Consider the following 21,464-nt stretch of genomic DNA (forward strand, 5'->3'; position numbering starts at 1 on the left):
GCCTTGGAGGATGCAGATGCTCTTATTAGATTACAACAAAGGGCAAATCTTCTGTTACTGAAGGCGAACTAAAATACAGCAGATCATTTTTTTTTTTTTTTTTTTTTTTGGTAAATAACGAGCTGGGATTCCTTGTGAATGAGTAACTGGAGGGTTACTGGTTGATTATGGCTCGAGCTGGTCAGTAAACAGATAACCTTTGAAAGTACGTGACAACAAATGATGCCTTCGCAAACATTTTGTCGCCCCGACTGTTCACTCAGCCTTTAATTCCACGAGTCCTTCATCCATGATCTCACGCAAACTGAGACAGTCCGAGCGCTGACTAAATCTGCAGACTGACACTGTGGACCCCCATCGTCTGTGGGATCGATCACCCGTAAGCTCAGGTGCGAACAGGTCGCGGGAAAAGATGGTGCCGGTCCCCGCTCAGATACAGGCAGACGCCGAGGGGCGATCCAGCACCATGGAGAGCGCCTAAGTTTCTGATCTGCCCCTCTTGCCTCGCAGCACGCGCGCAGTGTGTTGTCGTCCTGCGGTCCTTGTCGTTAAAACCCCAACAAGCCAATTAAACCAGCAGCTTCCTAACTGAAGTGCAGACGAAGAATACATTGATTCATCATCCACGTGTGGATACGCCCACCCTAGCTCCGGCCACCACTCACACTGCAGCGTGACCCCCCCCCCCCCCCCCCAAACTGCTTTAGTATTTTTTATTTACCCTTAAAGGTCGTGAATGTGATGTGTTGTTAGGCTCGTGTGTGTAAATTCCTATGTGCATAATTATACACTCTCTTGTACTATTGCATTGCTCCATTCACAGAAGTGGGGGTGATAAATGAATAATAACCATGGAGAGTTTTTTTTTCTTTTCCTACTATTGGCTCTGTACTCTGTGCACAAACAGCAGCAGGTCGATGCACCTCTCACTCATCATACACTGCATAGCTCTAGGACACAGCATGTAATCAGGAAGATGAATCACGCTGATAACTGAACGCATTGCCTCATGGGACAAACGTTTCAAAGCAGATTGCTTGTCTGAAGAATCTGCCTGCACAAGGAAGGAGTAATTAAAGGTTTCGATGACTTCCGTTAGATCTTACAGATTTTTTTTTATTTTTTTTGCAAAATAAACAAAAGTCATACATACAGTCAGACAGACATACTGTCAAGAAATTGTTGCTTTTTTTTGTCTGTTGCTTGTATGCTCCTGGGTTTTGTCTGCTTCATATGCCACAGCAGCAGATATATGCATTTAATGCAGATTTCTTTTTCTTTTCTTTTTTTTTGTAGGAAAAAACAAACTTTTAAGCTTGATTTTTTATATAGTGTGGTTGCCATGACAGCTCATCACTGTTTGCTGACATTTCTGTGGCATTTATCTCAGAGCATTTCTGCTGCAATGAAACTGAAATGTGAGTCTATTGTATGCTGATATAACTGTATTTATGTTTTTTTTAATGTTGTCCTTCATGGAATGAGCAAATCTGGAGGGTTTTGTTTTTGACTTGTGCACTGAGTTGCATTTTATTTCCTCTTCCTCATCAACTGCAAACCCAAAGACAGCTGGCTGATCTGTTATCTAATACTTAAGTAGCTTTCAGCTTTCTTATCTGCATGTTTTATTTGTGAAACACGCAGCAGTTAATTGTGATATTGCAAAGTGAGAGTCTCAATCAAGGACACGAAAAAAATTTGCACAGTACCAGTGAACCACAGCTGCACAGAGCTGCACATGTAGCAAGAGAATAAAGAAGATCCATGATTAAGAGGAAGACAAAACAGAGCAAACATCCTTAAGCTACTTACTTTTCACCTTCAACCACTCTTTCTGTTGTGATCAGTCTTAAACAAAATTCAGACAATCTGTAGCCAAATGCAACACCTGCTGTCAGCCTGGATATGTAGAGGTGAATTCATATTAGAGTTTATATTAATTTTGACAGCTTGGAGGCAAAAATGTAATCTTTCAATGTTAAAACATATACCATAAACCTTGATGGCATTAGAACATTTACCACAAGGAATCACATAAAAATCAGCAAATATACATTGATGAGCCACAGCATACACCCACAAGCAGTATTGTGATAAACACTGCACATTTTGGTACAACATGTTTTGCTTTGGTAAAAAAAAAAAAAAAAAAACACCTCCTGGCATTCACAGATATTTAGCACATATGTTGATATTCTGCAGATCAATCACCATTGCTGTGTGAGCAAACTCCTTCAGGGATGCTACAATAACAAAGCAAATAGTCCGAGCTGTCCACTGCAACTCACTGAACCTGAAAAATCATTTATTAATGTCCTGGTACCAGCAGCTGCATAGTGAGGACCTGTTTAGTAACAGGCAGGTAGTCACAATATCATGGCTTATCAGTCTAACCTATTCATGTTCTGCTCCAACCAGTGGATTAAAGTGGATTAAAGATTAAAGCATGTTTTTTGTTTGACTTTGTGTGATTATTATTTTTTTCCAGAAATTTACCAGGTACAATATTTGTACAGCATTTTGTCAACTGAGGTTGTTTTTAAAATGGTTTTATAAGTAAATTTGACATGACTTGATTATTATTTTTGGCAGTGTAGTTTTTTTTTTCTTCATGGTAACCCAAAGTGCAGGTAACACCTGTTTTTCAACTGTTTATTCTGTAACAATGAGGGTTGTTTGATATGTTGTGTAATAAACTCTTAAAAAGAAAATTTATCACTGGAGCTCAAATGCGCATGAATTTCACTCTGTGTGGGAGCAATGTTTGTTGTACCACCAGTGACACATACACTCTAGATTGTGGAGTATTACAACACCCAAATTAAGCACCTTATATTCCACATGAACACAATATTCTGATACAGTGTTTCTGTTTTGTTTGGCTTTCATGTCACATAGACATTTTTTAAAGATGTCAGTCAGGTTGTTGGCTGGAAAATATTACTTAAGTTATCGTAGTTTATAACAGCTTGAATGCTGATATGAAGATTATTGTTTTTTTCTTTTCTTATCTTTTTTGTTTGGTTTGTTTTTTCTTCAGACAGTTAAGTGATGATTAGTTAAATATGTGAAAATGTATATTTTTTATCATTGGAGGCTGCTCCCCCTTTATGTTTCCACACAACTCAATATATATATATATATATATATATATATATATATATATATATATATATATATATATATATATATATATATATATATATATATATATATATATATATATATATATATATATATATATATATATATATATATATATATAGCTTGAATGGAGAACCAAGGTGAAAAGTTTCCAGAATTGATTCACCAAGCAGGACAAAGATTAGAAATGTTAATTGCTCTGGGTGGACTGCCCAGTAATAGAACTTTATAAGTAATGAGAAGGGAAAGTAACAGCAAGGATTTAACAAGTGAAACAGACTCTTTGTGGTTAATTTTATCCATCTCCTTGATGATTCAAATACCTACAGTGTGAATTTGCAAGTGCTATTTTGGATGACACTTTCTAAGGTCCAGAGGTTTTCTGGCACAAGATATAGCAGTTATGTAATGTATTAATCACCATTCAGTGAAATTACAGTAAGCACTCTGCAGTAGAGTGTGTAAAGTGAGACTGTGGACTTCCATTCAGACTGGGGGAGTGCCTCCATTTCACTTGCTGTTTATACCCTTCCATCTCCCAAGGTCAAAACCACACATAGGACATGGTAATTTACATTAAATACACAAACCCCCGGGAGAACACATATAAGGACAGCAGGGATTTGAAACTGGTTAGAGTTACTACACTGCATACTAATGAGTCAAGACGAGCTGTTAGCAGGATGAACTAACGTAAAATCTATAGTATATATGCACAAGGCAGGATATGTGTTACATAAGTTTGGAGCTGTGTACATGATTAACTGCTAAATTAAAGGGTTATATTTATATTTAATTTCCACTGCATTTACCAGAGACAAAGATCTTCCAACTCATATCAGTATTTATCATTCTTATTTTTATAAGCAATTGTTTTCAAAGGTAACCATCCTGTAAAGATTAACAACACAGAAAGACTGTGAGAACATTAAATGGTCATATTTCAGCCCACTCTCCACTACTTTTTGCTGCACCAAGAACCATATGATTAAATTTCCCTGTAGTCACTAGTGCCCTTGACTCATCATTGAGCATAGCCATTGTGGTCAGTTCCCACAATCAATTAGAGGCAATGTGGGGGTTCGTGCTGAAGGCCTTTTCTTACAGTACAGCAAAATGACATACAACCATAAATCACGAGAAAGTAAAGATCTAGCAGATGGTTCCCCAAATTCCTGACAATCAATTCAAAGGGAGGAAGCAAACATTCATAAATTTCTTTTGTATTGGCTTCATCACTGCAAATTCCATTAACTTTAGTGGCCCCTGGATAAAATTTAATTTTGGTTAAAATGAAAAGTAGCCGGCTGTTGTAAAATCTTACATACTCCGCTTAAACATAAGCCAAGTAAAATTGCTCAGTTCTCTAATCTTTTTCAGTTTAAAGTGCCCAGTACTGACTTGCGACTTCTGTCAGGAAACATGAATATACTGCAGAGTCCTTCTCAAACATGGTGATGACATCTGATGTACAACATTTGCATTTTTCTTTTTTATCTAAATTGGCCTCATGGACCTCTCCCTGAGCCGTCACCTTATCGTGGTGGAGGGGTTTGTGCGTCCCGAAGATCCTAGCAGCTATGTTGTCGGGGGCTTTATGCCCCTGGTAGGGTCACCCATGGCAAACAGGTGTCTAGGGGAGGGACCAGACCAAGCACGGCTCATGGACCCCTATGACGATGACAAACCTGGGCATAAATGTTCCCTTGCCCAGACGCGGGTTACCGGGACCCCCCTCTGGAGCCAGGCCTGGAGGCGGGGTACGAGAGCAAGCGTCTGGTGGCCGGGCCTTCGCCCATGGGGCCCGGTCGGGCTCAGCCCGAAAGGGTTACATGGGCCCCACCTCCCGTGGGCTCACCATCTGCGGGAGGAGCCGTAGGGGTCGGGTGCAATGTGAGCTGGGTGGCAGCAAGGGGCGGGGACCCTGGCGGTCCAATCCCCGGCTGCAGAAGCTGGCTCTAGGGACGTGGAACGTCACCTCTCTGGTGGGGAAGGAGCCTGAGCTTGTGCGCGAGGTTGAGCGGTTCCGACTAGATATAGTTGGACTCACCTCGACGTATGGCCTGGGCTCTGGAACCAGTACCCTCGAGAGGGGCTGGACCTTCTTCCACTCTGGAGTTGCTCATGGTGAGAGGCGCCGAGCAGGTGTGGGCATTCTCATCAGCCCCCAGCTTGGTGCCTGCACATTGGGGTTTACCCCGGTGGATGAAAGGGTAGTTTCCCTCCGCCTCCGGGTGGGGGGACGGGTCCTGACTGTTGTCTGTGCTTATGCGCCGAACAGCAGTTCAGAGTACCCACCCTTTCTGGGGTCCTTGGAGGGAGTGCTGGAGGGTGCTCCTTCTGGGGACTCCATTGTTCTGCTGGGGGACTTCAATGCTCACGTGGGCAATGACAGTGAGACCTGGAGGGGAGTGATTGGGAGGCATGGTCCCCCCCCCTCTGAACCCAAATGGTGTTTTGTTGTTGGACTTCTGTGCTCGTCATGGATTGTCTATAACGAACACCATGTTCCAGTATAAGAGTGTCCATATCTACACCTGGCATCAGGATTCCCTGGGCCGCAGTTCAATGATCGACTTTGTAGTCGTATCGTCGGACCTGCGGCCACATGCCTTGGACACTCGGGTGAAGAGGGGGGCGGAGCTGTCAACTGATCACCACCTGGTGGTGAGTTGGCTCAGATGGTGGGGGAGGAAGCCGGTCAGAGCTGGCAGGCCCAAACGTGTTGTGAGGGTCTGCTGGGAACGTCTGGCTGAGTCCGCTGTCAGAGCGAGCTTCAACTCCCACCTTCAGCAGTGCTTCGAACATGTCCCGGGTGAGGCGGGGGACATTGAGTCCGAATGGGCTGTGTTCCGTGCCTCTATTGCTGAGGCGGCCAGCCGGAGCTGTGGCTGCAAGGTCGTTGGTGCCTGTCGTGGCGGTAATCCCAGGACTTGTTGGTGGACACCAGCAGTGAGGGATGCCGTCAAGCTGAAGAAGGAGTCCTATCGGGCCTTCTTGGCTTGTGGGACTCTGGAGGCAGCTGATGGGTACCGACGGGCTAAGCGGCATGCGGCTTCGGCCGTTGCCGAGGCAAAAACTCGGGCATGGGAGGAGTTCGGCGAGGCCATGGAGAAAGACTTCCGGACGGCTTCGAGGAGATTCTGGTCCACCATCCGGCGGCTCAGGAGGGGGAAGCAGTGCTCCATCAATACTGTGTACAGTGGAGATGGGGAGCTGCTGACCTCAACTCGGGACGTTGTGGGTCGGTGGAGGGAATACTTCGAAGACCTCCTCAATCCTACCAACACGGCTTCCCATGAGGGAGCAGAGCTGGTGGACTCAGGGGTGGACTCTCCTATCTCTGGGGCTGAAGTCGCTGAGGTGGTCAAAAAGCTCCTTGGCGGCAAGGCCCCGGGGGTGGATGAGATCCGCCCGGAGTTCCTTAAGGCTCTGGATGCTGTGGGGCTGTCCCGGCTGACACGCCTCTGCAGCATCGCGTGGACATTGGGGGCAGTACCGCTGGATTGGCAGACTGGGGTGGTGGTCCCTCTTTTTAAGAAGGGGGACCGGAGGGTGTGTTCCAATTACAGGGGAATCACACTCCTCAGCCTCCCTGGTAAGGTCTATTCAGGGGTCCTGGAGAGGAGGGTCCACCGGATAGTCGAATCCCGGATTGAGGAGGAGCAGTGTGGTTTTCATCCTGGTCGCGGAACAGTGGACCAGCTCTATACCCTCTCTGGGGTCCTGGGGGGGGGCATGGGAGTTTGCCCAACCAGTCTACATGTGCTTTGTGGACCTGGAGAAGGCATTTGACTGTGTCCCCCGGGGGCTCCTGTGGGGGGTACTCCGGGAGTATGGGGTACCGGACCCCCTTGTGCGAGCTGTCCGGTCCCTGTACGACAGGTGTCAGAGCTTGGTCCGCATAGTAAGTCGGATTCGTTTCCGGTGAGAGTTGGACTCCGCCAAGGCTGCCCTTTATCACCGATTCTGTTCATAACTTATATGGACAGAATTTCTAGGCGCAGCCGAGGGGTTGAGGGGATCCGACTTGGTGGCCTCAGGATTGGGTCCCTGCTTTTTGTGGATGACGTGGTCCTGTTGGCTTCATCTGGTCGTGATCTCCAGCTCTCGCTTGAGCGATTCGCGGCCGAGTGTGAAGCGGCTGGGATGAGAATCAGCACCTCAAAATCTGAGACCATGGTCCTCAGCCGGAATAGGGTGGATTGTCCTCTCCAGGTCGGGAGTCAGGTCCTTCCTCAAGTGGAGGAGTTTAAATATCTCGGGGTCTTGTTCACGAGTGAGGGAAGGATGGAGCGTGAGATCGACAGACGGATCGGTGCGGCGTCTGCAGTAATGCGGGCTCTGCGCCGGTCTGTCGTGGTGAAGAAGGAGCTGAGCCAGAAGGCGAAGCTCTCGATTTACCAGTCGATCTACGTTCCTACCCTCACCTATGGTCATGAGCTGTGGGTCGTGACCGAAAGAACGAGATCTCGTATACAGGCGGCTGAAATGAGTTTCCTCCGCAGGGTGGCCGGGCTCTCCCTTAGAGATAGGGTGAGGAGCTCAGTCATCCGGGAGGGGCTCAGAGTAGAGCCGCTGCTCCTTCGCATCGAGAGGAACCAGTTGAGGTGGCTCGGGCATCTGGTCAGGATGCCTCCTGGACGCCTCCCTGGTGAGGTGTTCCAGGCACGTCCCTCGGGGAGGAGACCCCGGGGAAGACCCAGGACACGCTGGAGGGATTACATCTCTCGGCTGGCCTGGGAACGCCTCGGGATCCCCCCCGCAGAGTTGGCAAATGTGGCTGGGGAGAGGGAAGTCTGGGCTTCCCTGCTTAGGCTGCTGCCCCCGTGACCCGACCCCGGATAAGCGGCAGAAGATGGATGGATGGATGGATGGATGGCCTCATGGATTTTCAGCGGAGCTCAGAAGATATCTTTCACATTTTTAAGGAAGTTCACGAAAAGTGCACGAAGACTGCCCTTGCAACTGGATGATAGATATAATAAATATCTATCAGTATAATATATACAATAATAGATGTGATAGACATGATGAGTATTCACCTAAAACACTCATACACACACACACATATACTGTATATATATATATATATATATATATATATATATATATATATATATATATATATATATATATATATATATATATATATATATACATATATATATATACATATATATATATATATATATATATATATATATATATATATATATATATATATATATATATATATATATATATAAATATATATATATATATATATATATATACTAAATGCCTGTTAACTAAATGCACACTTACTGTTTGATATATTCTGCTGTAATTGTTGAATTGTTTCAAGAGCCCTCACAACAACTAGAGTACACAATACTGACTGATGGACTTCATTATCTGACTGACATCAAAGCTAGGAGAAAAGGCATTTTTATGAGGAGTATAATGCTAAATGAATACAATTGAAAACATTAGAAGATGAAAGCCATCTCTTTTTCATCTGTGGTGATGTGCTGGTTTTTGTACTGGAGTACAAAGCTGGGTTAAACTCAACAAATGCTAATGATATGTTGTAGTCTGCTGGGACAGCCATTAATCAGTGTACAAGTCATTATTCTTCTAAGGCAGCAGCCATGCACAGCAGGAAGGGAGAGGATTGGCTGGTTTTGCAATCTTTGCCTCAGCTTCTGGTCAATTAATCCACACTTTGGAGACTTTTTTTAATGGTTGGCCAGCTGACAGGCTGATTTGGCATTATACCCAAGGTGTGAAAGTAATAAGTTTGATTGAATATTTCCACTGAAAAAAAAAAACGTGATGAGAAAATGACATCACAGGAGGTGTAGTATTGGAGGTCATTATTGCCATATTTGACATTGAAGTCATAAGCTGAAAAACACAAACCCTGGCAGTGTGTGACAAAGTTGGTGGCCACCATGAGGAGAAAGAACCAGGCTTGTTATGACTTCATATTCCTCGTGGTACCCTGTTTGTTAAATGAATAATTGGCTAAATTGCCACAATGTCTTCAAATTTCATGCAACTATCCAACCCAACAACTGATACCAAACAAGAGTCAATAGCAGAGTAAGCTCTTTGGTATTGGTGGAGAAGGCTTGGAGAGTTTATCATGGGTGCTGCTCATCCCACAAATCCTTTTCTATATACTTGTAAATATGAAAAAAACTATCTGAGGCATACACAAGTTTTCTATGAGATTTTGTTTTCTAAGAAGTATTTTTGCAACAAAGAAATGATTAGTTAAGACAAATTCCTTTCTTGGGTTTGTCTTTACAAAGTTTACCAATTTTCCATTATACTTTAGTGACAGACAATGTTGATATCAATGTATTCTGAAAGAGAGATTGAAGCTCATGTAAAATTCCTGTCCTTTGCTGTTAATATCAAATATAATCAGTATTAAAAAATATTTAAAAACTTCTACTTATTACAAGTTAGACGTTATATTTATAGAACAAATACTGGTAAAAAAAAAAAAAAAAAAAAAAAATGTTTTCATTAGCAAAAGTTAGCTAATGAAAACACAATGTTCCCACACATGCATCACAAGTCTATCAACGTACCTGTACTGACCCCTTGTGGCAACCTGTGAAACTTTAGAAAACACCACTAAAATACTGATTCATAGTCAATCACCAGTCACTGAGCCAACTCCCAAACGAGGGGGGGAAAAAACAAACATTTTAGAATAAACATGACAGTCAATTATGCTTTTCATCTATGTCTTGTGTGCTGCCTGGCTGCCTGAGCTCTCAGACTCAGTCAAATGTATAGCTCTGACTCAAACAAAGAATGGAAAATTTGTAATTATGTAACATTATGATCAAATTACATTACACACACACACACACACACAAACACACACACATGCACACATTTATATATATATATATATATATATATATATATATATATATATATATAACTTCAAATTTAAACAATTGATTCATTTATTTAAAACATAAAGAGTAAAAAGTGTGTAATTCTAGGCTGATTAATGTGGATCCCACGTGAGATTGAAGATATTTCCCTTTTTGTCTAATTTCCCTTCTGCTGCGTCATCAAGAAATAAAGTAAAGTTGAATGGATATTTTCAAAGAAACCTGCAGCCTTTCAGTAGTTTTTCCATGTTACTTTGAAGGCTGAACTGGATTGTTGGTTACAGTTTTATTAAAATAAATCTACATAAATGATCTCATACTTTTGCTACACATAGACTCATAATGGTTTAAGATGTTCTTAGTCAACATTATATTGAGTAACACTTAAAAAAAAAGTTTGACCCATTTATTTACAAGAAGTGATACATTTAGCAGAAGAAAAAAAGTCAAAACTTCAACCACTTTGGTATGTGAGTCTTTTCTCTCTGTGTGGCATTTAAAGAATGCTGACTCACACTTCCTGTTTCCTGTCCATTCAGGAAATGGCAGGGTTTAACCCCTGGCTGCCATGGCCATTCCACTCTCTTATCTTCAAGATACCGTCTGGGACCCCCTGGGTGGGTTTAGTTGAAGGATCAAATCTGCTGCAGTTTATGACAATTAGTTACTATGAAAGGTTTCTGGTAGATCACAACAGCAGTCTGTCATGTGCAGCAATGAAGTACGTTTTCATGAAATCATTCTGGTGTTGCCATGGCTTGTTTATTATTCGACCTTTTGGGATTTTCCAGTTATTATTTTTTATCATAACATAGTTTAAACTGAAATTACTAAAAATAACCTCACTTAGGAGCATGCATGTCAGGCCTGCATCATTCTGCGCAGCATGGTGTGTGTGTACATCCTTTCTGTTTGATACTTTTTGACTATAAATCTATCAGGCAGAGACTGCTCAAAGTAATTTCATTTCTTTCAGAACCAACTGAGCCTCAGTGACAATTTTGACATGAAATTAAAGAATCGGCCAAATTTTAAAATAATCTGATAATTCATAATAATAATTCATACGTGTGTTCAGCGAGAGGCTTCTTCAGGTCCGATGCAAGACTGAAATATACAGAAGATCATTCCTGCCAGCAGCCATCAGCCTCCGGAACAAGACCTCCTCAAATTAATTATTATTTACTACAATATTTAATTTCCCTTTGGGGATAAATAAAGTATTTTTCATTTCATTTCATTAATTTAATTTCATTTCATACTTTAATTTTTTTTTTTACAAAAGTACACGACTTTAACAAGTCTCTTTCTGTCAACATAAACCTGCTGAATGAGCGATGATATAAAAAGTGCCAAGTATTGTGCATGTAATCTCAGGATTTCTGTACCATACTGTGGATAAATGTCCATCTTCACATGTGCTGACTTCCCCCAGTTCAAAGACTGCTCTACATTGAGTGTGGGATAAATTTGTTTTTCCATCGTCCTTTCAGCCATGACATATCAGTCCAAGTGAGGCCTCCTTATAATTCCCAGCTTCAGTCAAGAACAGGAGGCAACATTAGCCAAAGCACAGTCAGTGTATGACTACAATATATTTCAGATGCGTATTTCCGCCATGGACACACAAAACCTTAAATAGTTTAGAGGGGGGATAAAACAGAGGGTGCTTAATTCCACCTCAATAGTTCAAAAGAAGCTTTTGAATCTGTCATCAAGACTTTTACTTGATGTATCAGTTCAAGTCTGATATTTCTCTTTACATTTGATGCCTTGCTGCCTTCAGATGATCGACAACCAGCATTTCTCTTTTGTTTAATAACTTATGGCTGCATCTCGTATTGCCCCTCCGTAGCGATGAAGAAGTCATTGAGAGTGTTATGGAGAAATTCAAACGTTGGCCGATCATCTGGCTTTTGTTTCCAGCACATCATCATGATGTTGTAAAGCTCCTCAGGGCAGCCGTCAGGCGGTGGCATCCTGTATGACTTGTCTAGGCTCCTGATCACCTCTGGATTGGTCATTCCTGATCAGGAAAAAGAAAAGATTAATAAGACTTTTTAAAAACATTATCAATGGGAGTTCTTTCATCATTTTCTGAGATAAAAAACAGCAATTGAACATTGTGCAGTGGTTTTAATGCAATGCAGAGAGTATGTGTTATTCCTCACTATCTGTACCTGGGTAAGGTATTCTTCCGTAGGTGACTATTTCCGTCAGTAGGATTCCAAAGGACCAGACATCTGATTTAATGTTGAATGTACCAAAATTGATGGCTTCAGGAGCGGTCCATTTAATGGGGAATTTAGCGCCTGGTTATCAGAAAGACGATGAGAAGAAGTGGAAGGAAACTTGAATGCTGATTGCAATCACACACAGTCGTTCCATAAGTTCACATGCACACACCAACAGCTCATATTCAACATCTTTGTGCCGAACAAAATTTACTCAGTGAACAGATAAAAGAAATAACTTTTCAGATAAAAGAGATATCAGATATCATATATGAAATGTCTGTATTAGTATAATATCTGGTCACACTGTGAGCCTTTGTCAGGAACTTATATGGTTATCAGTGACCAAAATGTGACTGAAAATATTGTTAAATAAAAAAAAAAAACAGAGTAAAAAAAAAAGTAGTTTTTGAGGCTTTTATTTATTTGTGCTTATTTATCCATATAATAATTTATTATTTTATTTTGTTGCAATATTTATTTTTTTTTTATTATTGTCATTATTTTGAACTTCTTTATTAAAGATATAAATATTATTATAGCAAAAGACTTTACCTTCATGAGCTGTGTATTCAGACTCAATGATTCTGGCCAGGCCAAAGTCTGCTATCTTACAGTGCAGCGTCTCGTTAACCAGTATGTTGGCGGCACGCAGGTCACGGTGGATGTAATTCTTCTTTTCAATGTAGGCCATGCCTTCAGCTATCTGTCACAAAGAGAGGAATAGTGGACATAACGTGTGGGCAGTTAGCTCCAATGCAAATTTTATTTATTAATGTATAACAAGACAAGATGCACTTAAACGTTGCAGCGGGCTCAAAGCTGCACTTAAATTATATTTTGTACACTAAGAGTCTGTTTTTTCCTAGTAATGCTGCTGCAACGTGAGTGTAAACATAAGTATGACTGCTTGTGTTAGCATGAAGGGTAGTGACTGAGGGGGGGGGGGGGGGGGGGGGGGGGGGGGGGTAAACAGGATGTGCCAACTACCAGGAAGTTGAAAGTATTTCAGAGGAGCAAAAAAGTTCTGGGGGAGCTCAGTGTGGATGGAAAAATAGCACGGCTTCCTGTCCGGATGTTAATAATTGACGCAGGGTAAGGCTTTCAAGCCAGATGAGCAAAACCCCTGCCACAGAAACCACACAGCTTCTGCTAGCAGTTTCCATGTGTACTCACATTATGTCTGACGCTACATTGCATACTATGAGAATATTTCAGTGTTACTGTATATCACTTGTGTATATATAAATTCTGACTGCATGAACTCTACTATATTTGTTTTTTAAAAAGATATTTTAAAAGTCTGCAAATGTGCTAAATGCAAATATCACAGAATCAAAGGCAAAAAGAGTTGCAGTTAAAAGACAAAATAAAGAAGCAAGAAGCAGCTAAACTTCTGCTATCCAGCTAAATATCTTATATCAGTCTTTTTCAGTAGGCATGGCTTATCATTGTGATGAAAAGGTCATGTACAAGCAGCGTAGCGTGTCTGAGATCATGCTATAAAAATGGTTTTCCACCTGAGCTGACATGTCAATCAGTTTATTCATCTTGAGCTTTTTTCCTTCATCTGTTTTTAAAAAATCAAGAAGACATCCTGTAAGAAAAAGAAGAGACAAAAAAATCTGTTAGAAGAAGAATCAGAAGGCGGCATGTTGAAGGTCGAACTATCATTATGGCATTTTATTACTGCATAACGAAAGCTTTTGTGTCTGGTATGTCGATTAAAAACTAAGGTTGTAGTCATTGCTTTCAACATCCTTTTTCTAGTATATAAAGTGGTTATTCATATTTAAAACGGTGGGGGTTTTTTTTGTTGTTGTTTTTATGGGACACACTATAATGCCTGGATAAGTTTGACCCCACTGTAGACAATCTCATTCCATATGGTCATGTAATACAACTAGTTAATAGCACTTTTAATAAGCCCACAAATAACCTCTGGTTCAAGTCTCTGACATAGCTTCATAAAAAATATGACAAGCTTGACATATGAGGGTAATTCACAGAACTCTGCTAATTACAGCTTCCTTCTTCTTTATATTGTGTCATGTGTCGTCCATGAATATCCTATTTTGTTGTTGTCATCACGAACAAGAAGCATAACCAAACTGAGCTAAAATGGTGTGTGTAATTGGTTTAGAACTAATACTAGTTAATCAATAATCTAATCAACAATTTATCTGAATTCTGAGTTCATATTCTCAAACATGAGGATTTTTTTTTTTTTTTTTTTGCTTGTTATGATAAATTGTATATCTTTATGTTAGAATTATAAGTTAAATGACACATTTGAAGGTGCTGTATTATCCATAATAAATATTGTTGTTGTTTATGGCCACTTTTGGAAATGTACACATAACTACACTCACAAAAGGTTAGGGATAATAAACTTTGAGGTGGCAAACACAGAAAATGTATAAGTCTGATGCTACCCTGATGTTATTTCATGAATGTATGAATAGAATCATGTTAATATAATTCCTTCATCTCAGACAATTATTGAAACAACTAAAAGCAGCGGTGAGTGTACCACAAGGTAAAAATATCAACGTCTCAGTAACTTGTCATGTGTTAGGTTGGTCTTGGTCCAAGCACATCGAAATGTGAACAATATGAAGGAGAACAGTGTTTATAAAAAAGCTGTATGCGAAACACGATGTGGTCAGAATGAGTTCAGACACATATTTAAGGGGAATTTTTTTGCAGTTAATTACCAGTTAAAACAGCGTGTTCTTCAATTACCACCTTTTCTTAAAACAGTTGTGCACTTACATTTAAAACTATTAAAAAAAGTTAAGCTAAGTCATCCTGTGAAGGTTATAGTACATTTTAGGTTCATAGTGACATCATTCAGGCCAAAACATCCCTAAATAAATAAATAAATAAATAAATCCCTGAGTAGTGTATTTTCCTAGATGATGATGTTGATGATAACAGTGATAGCGATTATGTATTTTCTATTGATGTCTGTTCGCAGACATAAAAGTCATTGTCTCTATTCTGGCACCGTTTCCCCTGCTTACGTACAGTATTTTGGGTATAAATACACTGGCGTTACCTTATGTTGCACAAAGAAATTACTAAATTTATTTAAAGTGAGTGAATAAGTTATTGAACTAAAAATATTAATAAAAATTCAAGATGTTTATATATATATATATATTTATATATATATACATACATACATATATACATGTGTGTGTGTATGTTTATTATATAAGTTAAATCGCTGACTTTGTTTTTTCAACCTCTTTTAGCACATTTGTTGGCCACGTGTACGTGGGCCAGAACTGTGATAGAACCGTGGAACACATTTAAGTACAGCACCTGTAGATGGTACTTGGCTAGGTGAGAGTTGTTTAAATATGTCAGTCCTCCTTCTACATATTATCCGTGACCGCTAGAATGGCTCTTCTCATTTGAGGATAGGCCCTCAAATTGTGGCCACTGCTTCCTCTGTCCTTTAAATCCCACATCTAGAAGCAACATGAGTCTTTGCTGTGTTTACAACCAGTACAACATGCCAAAGCAGGGGTTCACTTAGACAAGAATAACTTGCTGTGTTGCATATATAACAGCTGAAATCAGAAATGAGTTGCCGTATAAGACCTTCAGGAAAAATGCTGCCGGTTTGTTTAACATAAAATCATTAATCATTAAAGGATAATACTTCTGATTCCTCCGAGTTTTTATATCAAAGACATGATTTCACAGTTTGGTTGATTTGGTATGGAGGACCAGGGGAGGGTCTTTGGAAAAGGATTGCAGCATTTTTATAAGAAGTAATTAATTGTGAAATAAAAATATAGAATTCATATTTCAGCTTGCAATTCCTTTTTAACCTATAAGAACCCAGGGTGACATATATGATGCATAAAGCTTCAGAGACATTTGTCATCACTTTTACAGTACAAACTTTGCTAAAAATCCTGTTGAACACAATCTGATTCTTGTTTTCTGCCCCTTAATAGACACCAGAAAGCAGAAGATTACACTATAAAACACATCACATGGTAATAAATCATAAATATCCCTAAAAGATTTGGTACTATATTTATTTTACATTTTGCTACTGGGACAAATAAAGACCTCATATAAAAAAATTTACTCCTCTGATAATTTTTTCAGGTCTTAGGTCTTTATTGGTTTATTTAATAAAATTAAATATGTGTATTTACAAAAAAATTTGCAAACTGTTTCTTTTTTTTTTATTGTTTGAACGAATTACTGAATTTGAAATTATATGAAGCCATCTATATTTCTATTTCACAATCTATTACTTCTTCTGAAAATCCAGAGATCCTGCTGGTCCTCCATAACTTGGTTGCTTTCCAGTAGACTTCATACATCAAATCAGATCACCATTCAGTAAAATAACTTGCTAACTGACCTGCATAGAGCTGCGTCCCTATTGGGATCTAAATACTTGCGATTTGTTTGGCATTTGTACTTTAATTAAATGATAGTTTTGAAAGTAATCACAATTGGTTTCATTTGGGCTTCTGGGATTTTTTAGTTTCACTGCTAAATTTAAAACATGTTAGATTAATTTGATGTCATAATTTGCATTTTGGATGCTACATGGGCATTTCATTAACCTTCAGTGGTTGGGATTAAGTCATCCACTAACAACGTCCTTCCTTGCTTTTGCTTACCATTGATCATGAACTCAGTCACAATGAGAATGGGCTCCTTCGTGACCACAGCATGGAGTCGTACCAGTCGATCATGCTGCAACTGCTTCATCAGGTTTGCTTCCTGAAGGAAGGCCTCAGGCTCCATTGTTCCCTCTTTTAAGGTCTTAATAGCAACCTTCTGGGTGTTTTTGTAGTAACCTGTGGTAGGAATTAAACAATATATTTGATTTACTATATTATCCTTATTTACACAATGTCTATAAGTGCTAGAGGTAGCTTTCTCTTACCCATCCACACCTCTCCAAACTGCCCAGCCCCAAGTTTCTTTGTCATCTTCAGTGTCTCTCTAGGAATCTCCCATTCATCATGAGCCCATGGCTGCTGAGGCGCCTTTGGCTTACAAGGAGCATACAACCGCTGACACAACCCGTCTGCCGTACCTACACCCAAACACAGTGCATTGAAGCGAAACAACTGTTTTCCCTTTTTGTCTTTGAAAGTGTAATAAATTTAGCATCTGAAACAGAACAGTTCTTGTTTCCATTAATAATTTTAAAAGCACATTTGTGTATGTGCAGGTACGCCTTAGATTTGGTCTTTTTTATCTTGTGGTTTCATCACAACAGTGGAACAACTCACTCTTCTCACACAGGAAATCAATAAATATCACAAGGGTCGAACGTCCCCATTTTGTTCATACTTAGTACTTAATTATATATACTTAGTATATCTCGAGACTGACACCAGGGAACCAAGCCAGACTCCAAATCAGCTAATTAAGTATGATTAAAATATATTGATCCCAAAGACATTGAACCTTCTAGATTTGCTCATATTTTGAATGACTTTAAAATGAAAACAAAAAAGTATGTATTTCATTGTGTTTAATACTTACGGGTGTAGTATTTGACCAGTTCCTGCAGGTTTGGGAATGTGTTGGAGGGGGAGATGTAATAGCCACCTTTGTCGAGACAGCGAATCTTGTAGTGTTTAACTACATCTCCATGCTCACGATCATTATCTCTAATTGACAGTGAGTAGGACCCTAAGAGAGGATGTATGGTTATGCATATTTATCACTAAATTTCTAAAATTGGACGCATATTTCTGAGTATGTTGCTCAATTTTTGACTCATGAGAGGAGTCCTTTACCTTTACATGTCTCACTTTCTCTGACAAGGAATGTGCCTGGTTTATTTCCCGGTGCTAAAAGCAGTCGTTCAGTCTCCCTCCTACTCATTTCTTTGAAAAACCATCTGCAGAAGAAAGGACCACAAGATATTGCATGTACAGAGAACACAATATTTAAAGTTAATAAACAAACAGATTAGGTTGTGAGTAAAATAAATTTGTGCTTCTTACTTCTCCACTTCCAGTGTATCAGCTCTGGCTACATAATTAGAAGGTATGAAGCCCTCATTTCCAGAGACGAGCGATGTGGCTAGCCACCATTCTCCTCTTCTGAAAGTCAAGAAAAACATCTCACATCATTTTACTCACATCAGAAAAAAGCCTTTTCACTACTTTTTCAATCAGGATGGTGCTTACTCTTGCAATACTTTGAGTTTCTCTCCTTTTTTGAAAGACAGATCGCTGTCGTTGGTTGCTTTGAAGTCATGTTGTGCCACAAATATGGAGTCATCTGAGAAAATGTCAAGAACAAATTTGTTATAAAAGAATTAAATAACGAGAGTGCGCTAATTAAAGATTGCCAACAATGTGTTATAACCAGCTTATGGCCTGCTTTTAATCTTGTTACACTTTATTTCTCATTAATATCCATCCTTAAGGTGGAATTTTCCCACATTTCCTCTCTGAGTAATTAGCATCCTACTCTGACGGAGTTGCTACATTAAAATGACTTTGTGTATTTGCAAGCTTATCTTATCCCCTGAAGAGAACAGAGGAAATTCAGCTGAGATTTCAATCACAAAAATCTAGCTTGTCCTACTGCTAATGTCTTGTTGACTGCATAATATAGGCGGCTATTTTCCAGTTGAAAGTCAGTCTCTTGCAAAGTTTCTTAGTTACCGTTAGCTGAAGTGGTATTTCCGCTTCGTCCCTGAAATGCAAGCAAGTTTTTCATCAGTGTCTGATTAGATTCATATTATAAAGACAAAATAACTAATTTCTCTTTTTATTTGAGTAAACTTACTATATGGTTTGATGAGTTGGATGCTTCTGAGTTGTGTTTTCCTTTGTGGAAACCTTCATCTTTTCCTATTTTCTGGCCACTGCAGATGCAGCCCATCCTGCTTGTTCAAATCATGACATTAAATGTTATTATATATACGTAAAATGGCATAAAACATTTTAATGACGGAGCCACAACTCATGTTATGTTAATGTTAGGATTCTTTGCTGTTACCTGACAAAGACGATAACTTTCCACAGTTTTCATTCACCACTCCTCCCACTGCAGGTCCTGGTCTCTGACTTCATGCCTGAAAAATGGGATCAAACATATTTTTGAAGATACTTGAGTGAGTTCGGCATGGTGTTTTGTGGCAAGTAACCCCAAGAAAACAAAATGAGGAAGTGGAAACCATGTTGCTTTTCGTGATAGTACCTGCATGTTTCAGTCTTATTGACTTATCAGTTAAAAATAAAGAAGTACTTTATTTTTATTTTATAAGAAGAAGAAGTACTAAAATGGAAATCATGCAAAAATGAGCAAAGCAGTATTTGCATACTGGGATCAGCGTTATCAGTTTAGATGCTGCTCGTGATGCTTTCTTGAAATGCTTTGCTTACACGTTTTTATCCAAACATTTGATACATTTGATTGAAGAATTTTAAAAATCTTGCCTTGAAAATGAGCACGTAAAGCAGTTACATAGTAGTTGTGGGAACTGAGCTCAACTTCCTAGTACTGGCCAGTCTGGTAGCTGAAAAGGATCACTGTTTGTCATGGAAATTAGAGTTTATTGGTTTTCCATGCAAATAAGCGTAAATGGTAACATTTGGGTCAAAACCCAGTCGGAGTCTTCATTTATTTGTAGTGTCCATTTAGTAACTTTTAGAGCCAGCATGTTGCGCATGTGTAGATGCTGTAATGGAAAATTTGAAAGTTATCATCTCTCAGTTACACCATCAACTCATGCGTGAATCAGTAAGAGAGGGTTTTTTTTGTGGTTTTTTTTCAGTTTGAAATTACACCTCATAAAACTCTGGCGGGGGGATTATGACATCACGTTTAAACAAATATACATCTAAATAAAACATGCAAAGAAGCAAACGCAATGTCTTTATCAGGAAAAAAAAAAGTTAGAGAAAGAACTATTAATACTTTTCCTCTCTTGATGGGCGCTTAGGGTTTTTTCTCGCACTGACAGAGATTGTATCTTTCTTATCTACATTTTCAGTTTTACTGATCGATTATTTGTGTCTAATTTAGCCATCAGCACCGTTTTACCATTTTTATCTGGCTGAACTGTTGTTGTACATGAATTTTCTGCTTTAATAATGTTTCTTTATGGCTAGTTTGGGAATATCTTATAAACTTCATCAGTTTCTCTCATAAGAGCTGGCTGCATCTGACTACTGAAGTCATTTTGTTTGCTATTTTGATAGGTAACATTATTTATGTCATATTATAATGTAATAATGATATTCAGAATATTATACAGAGCATAAATACCTTGAGTTTTCTCCCTGCTTGTGTCTTCAGAAAGCAGCCCTGATGTAAAATGTCTTTAGCTTCCTCTGTGAAAACAGACAGTGTGTCTGTCTGTGTGTCACTCACATGCTCGCTCTGGTTTGGAAAGTTTCTCTCACACCACTGATGTCGCTTTTTTTTTTTTCTCTCTCTCTTTCTCACACACACTGAAGCGTCCCCTCAGGGACCATGGCATGCACACGTTTACTGGAAACAAGTGACAAGTGTGTGTTTATTTTGTACTGGTTTTACTCTTACTAACCTTTGTCGCTGATCATTTTACCAAAGATAATCTCCTCCCAAACAACAAATGCAATAAGTACATTTTGTCCTCCATTACAAGCCTCCCAAATGTATTGCTGATCAACATTTTGGGTCAAATAAATTTTTGCCTTTTTTTATGTCATTATATCTAAATAGAAAGGTGATTATACTGTATTGTGCTGCGTTTATGTAAGTTTCAAGTGTTGACGGCAAGAGTGAAAGAGTAAAGTAATATGGTTTCTATGGCTTTCTTCTAAGTTCCTGTAGTGGTCTGTGCTTTTTATTTCTGAATACATCTTTGCAACTCAGCAAAACATGACACATGCTTACACTCTACTGTAAACCAACAAACTCTCACCACAAGAGGGACTGGACACAAAGTTGAAATCATCAGTGTTACTACGGTAACTGAGCAACAGTGTTTAGACTGTAAGCTGTTAAGCCACATAGAAGCTACAGACCTGTACAAAAGATTTTAAATGGATTTATTTTGTTATTTGGACAAAAATACATATCAGAAATGCTATATAGTCTCTCAAAAACTAAACTTGGTAAATAGGTATATCACAAACAGCTGCACTCTATAGGAATCTATTTTATTTATAATCTTTACTTAGTTTAT

At 39.4% G+C, this 21,464-nt stretch overlaps 1 protein-coding gene across 1 annotated transcript; it reads right to left on the reverse strand.

The window, feature by feature from the left end:
• Nucleotides 1-11,869: 11,869 nt before the first annotated feature.
• blk (BLK proto-oncogene, Src family tyrosine kinase) lies at nucleotides 11,870-20,609 on the reverse strand (the record flags this gene model as incomplete). The annotated part of the gene is made up of 14 exons (XM_079256032.1): nucleotides 20,561-20,609; nucleotides 19,289-19,364; nucleotides 19,076-19,172; nucleotides 18,952-18,982; nucleotides 18,469-18,562; nucleotides 18,283-18,381; nucleotides 18,073-18,176; nucleotides 17,816-17,965; nucleotides 17,208-17,360; nucleotides 16,939-17,118; nucleotides 13,801-13,877; nucleotides 12,836-12,986; nucleotides 12,227-12,358; nucleotides 11,870-12,072 (listed from the first exon to the last, which is right to left on the reverse strand). Exons 3-14 carry the CDS (start codon nucleotides 19,169-19,171, stop codon nucleotides 11,870-11,872), a joined length of 1,470 nt encoding a protein of 489 aa, XP_079112158.1. The 5' UTR covers nucleotide 19,172; nucleotides 19,289-19,364; nucleotides 20,561-20,609.
• Nucleotides 20,610-21,464: the final 855 nt, after the last annotated feature.

The sequence above is a fragment of the Telmatherina bonti genome (assembly GCF_933228915.1).
Source record: "Telmatherina bonti genome assembly, chromosome: 16".
NCBI classification, from domain to species: Eukaryota; Metazoa; Chordata; class Actinopteri; order Atheriniformes; family Telmatherinidae; genus Telmatherina; species Telmatherina bonti.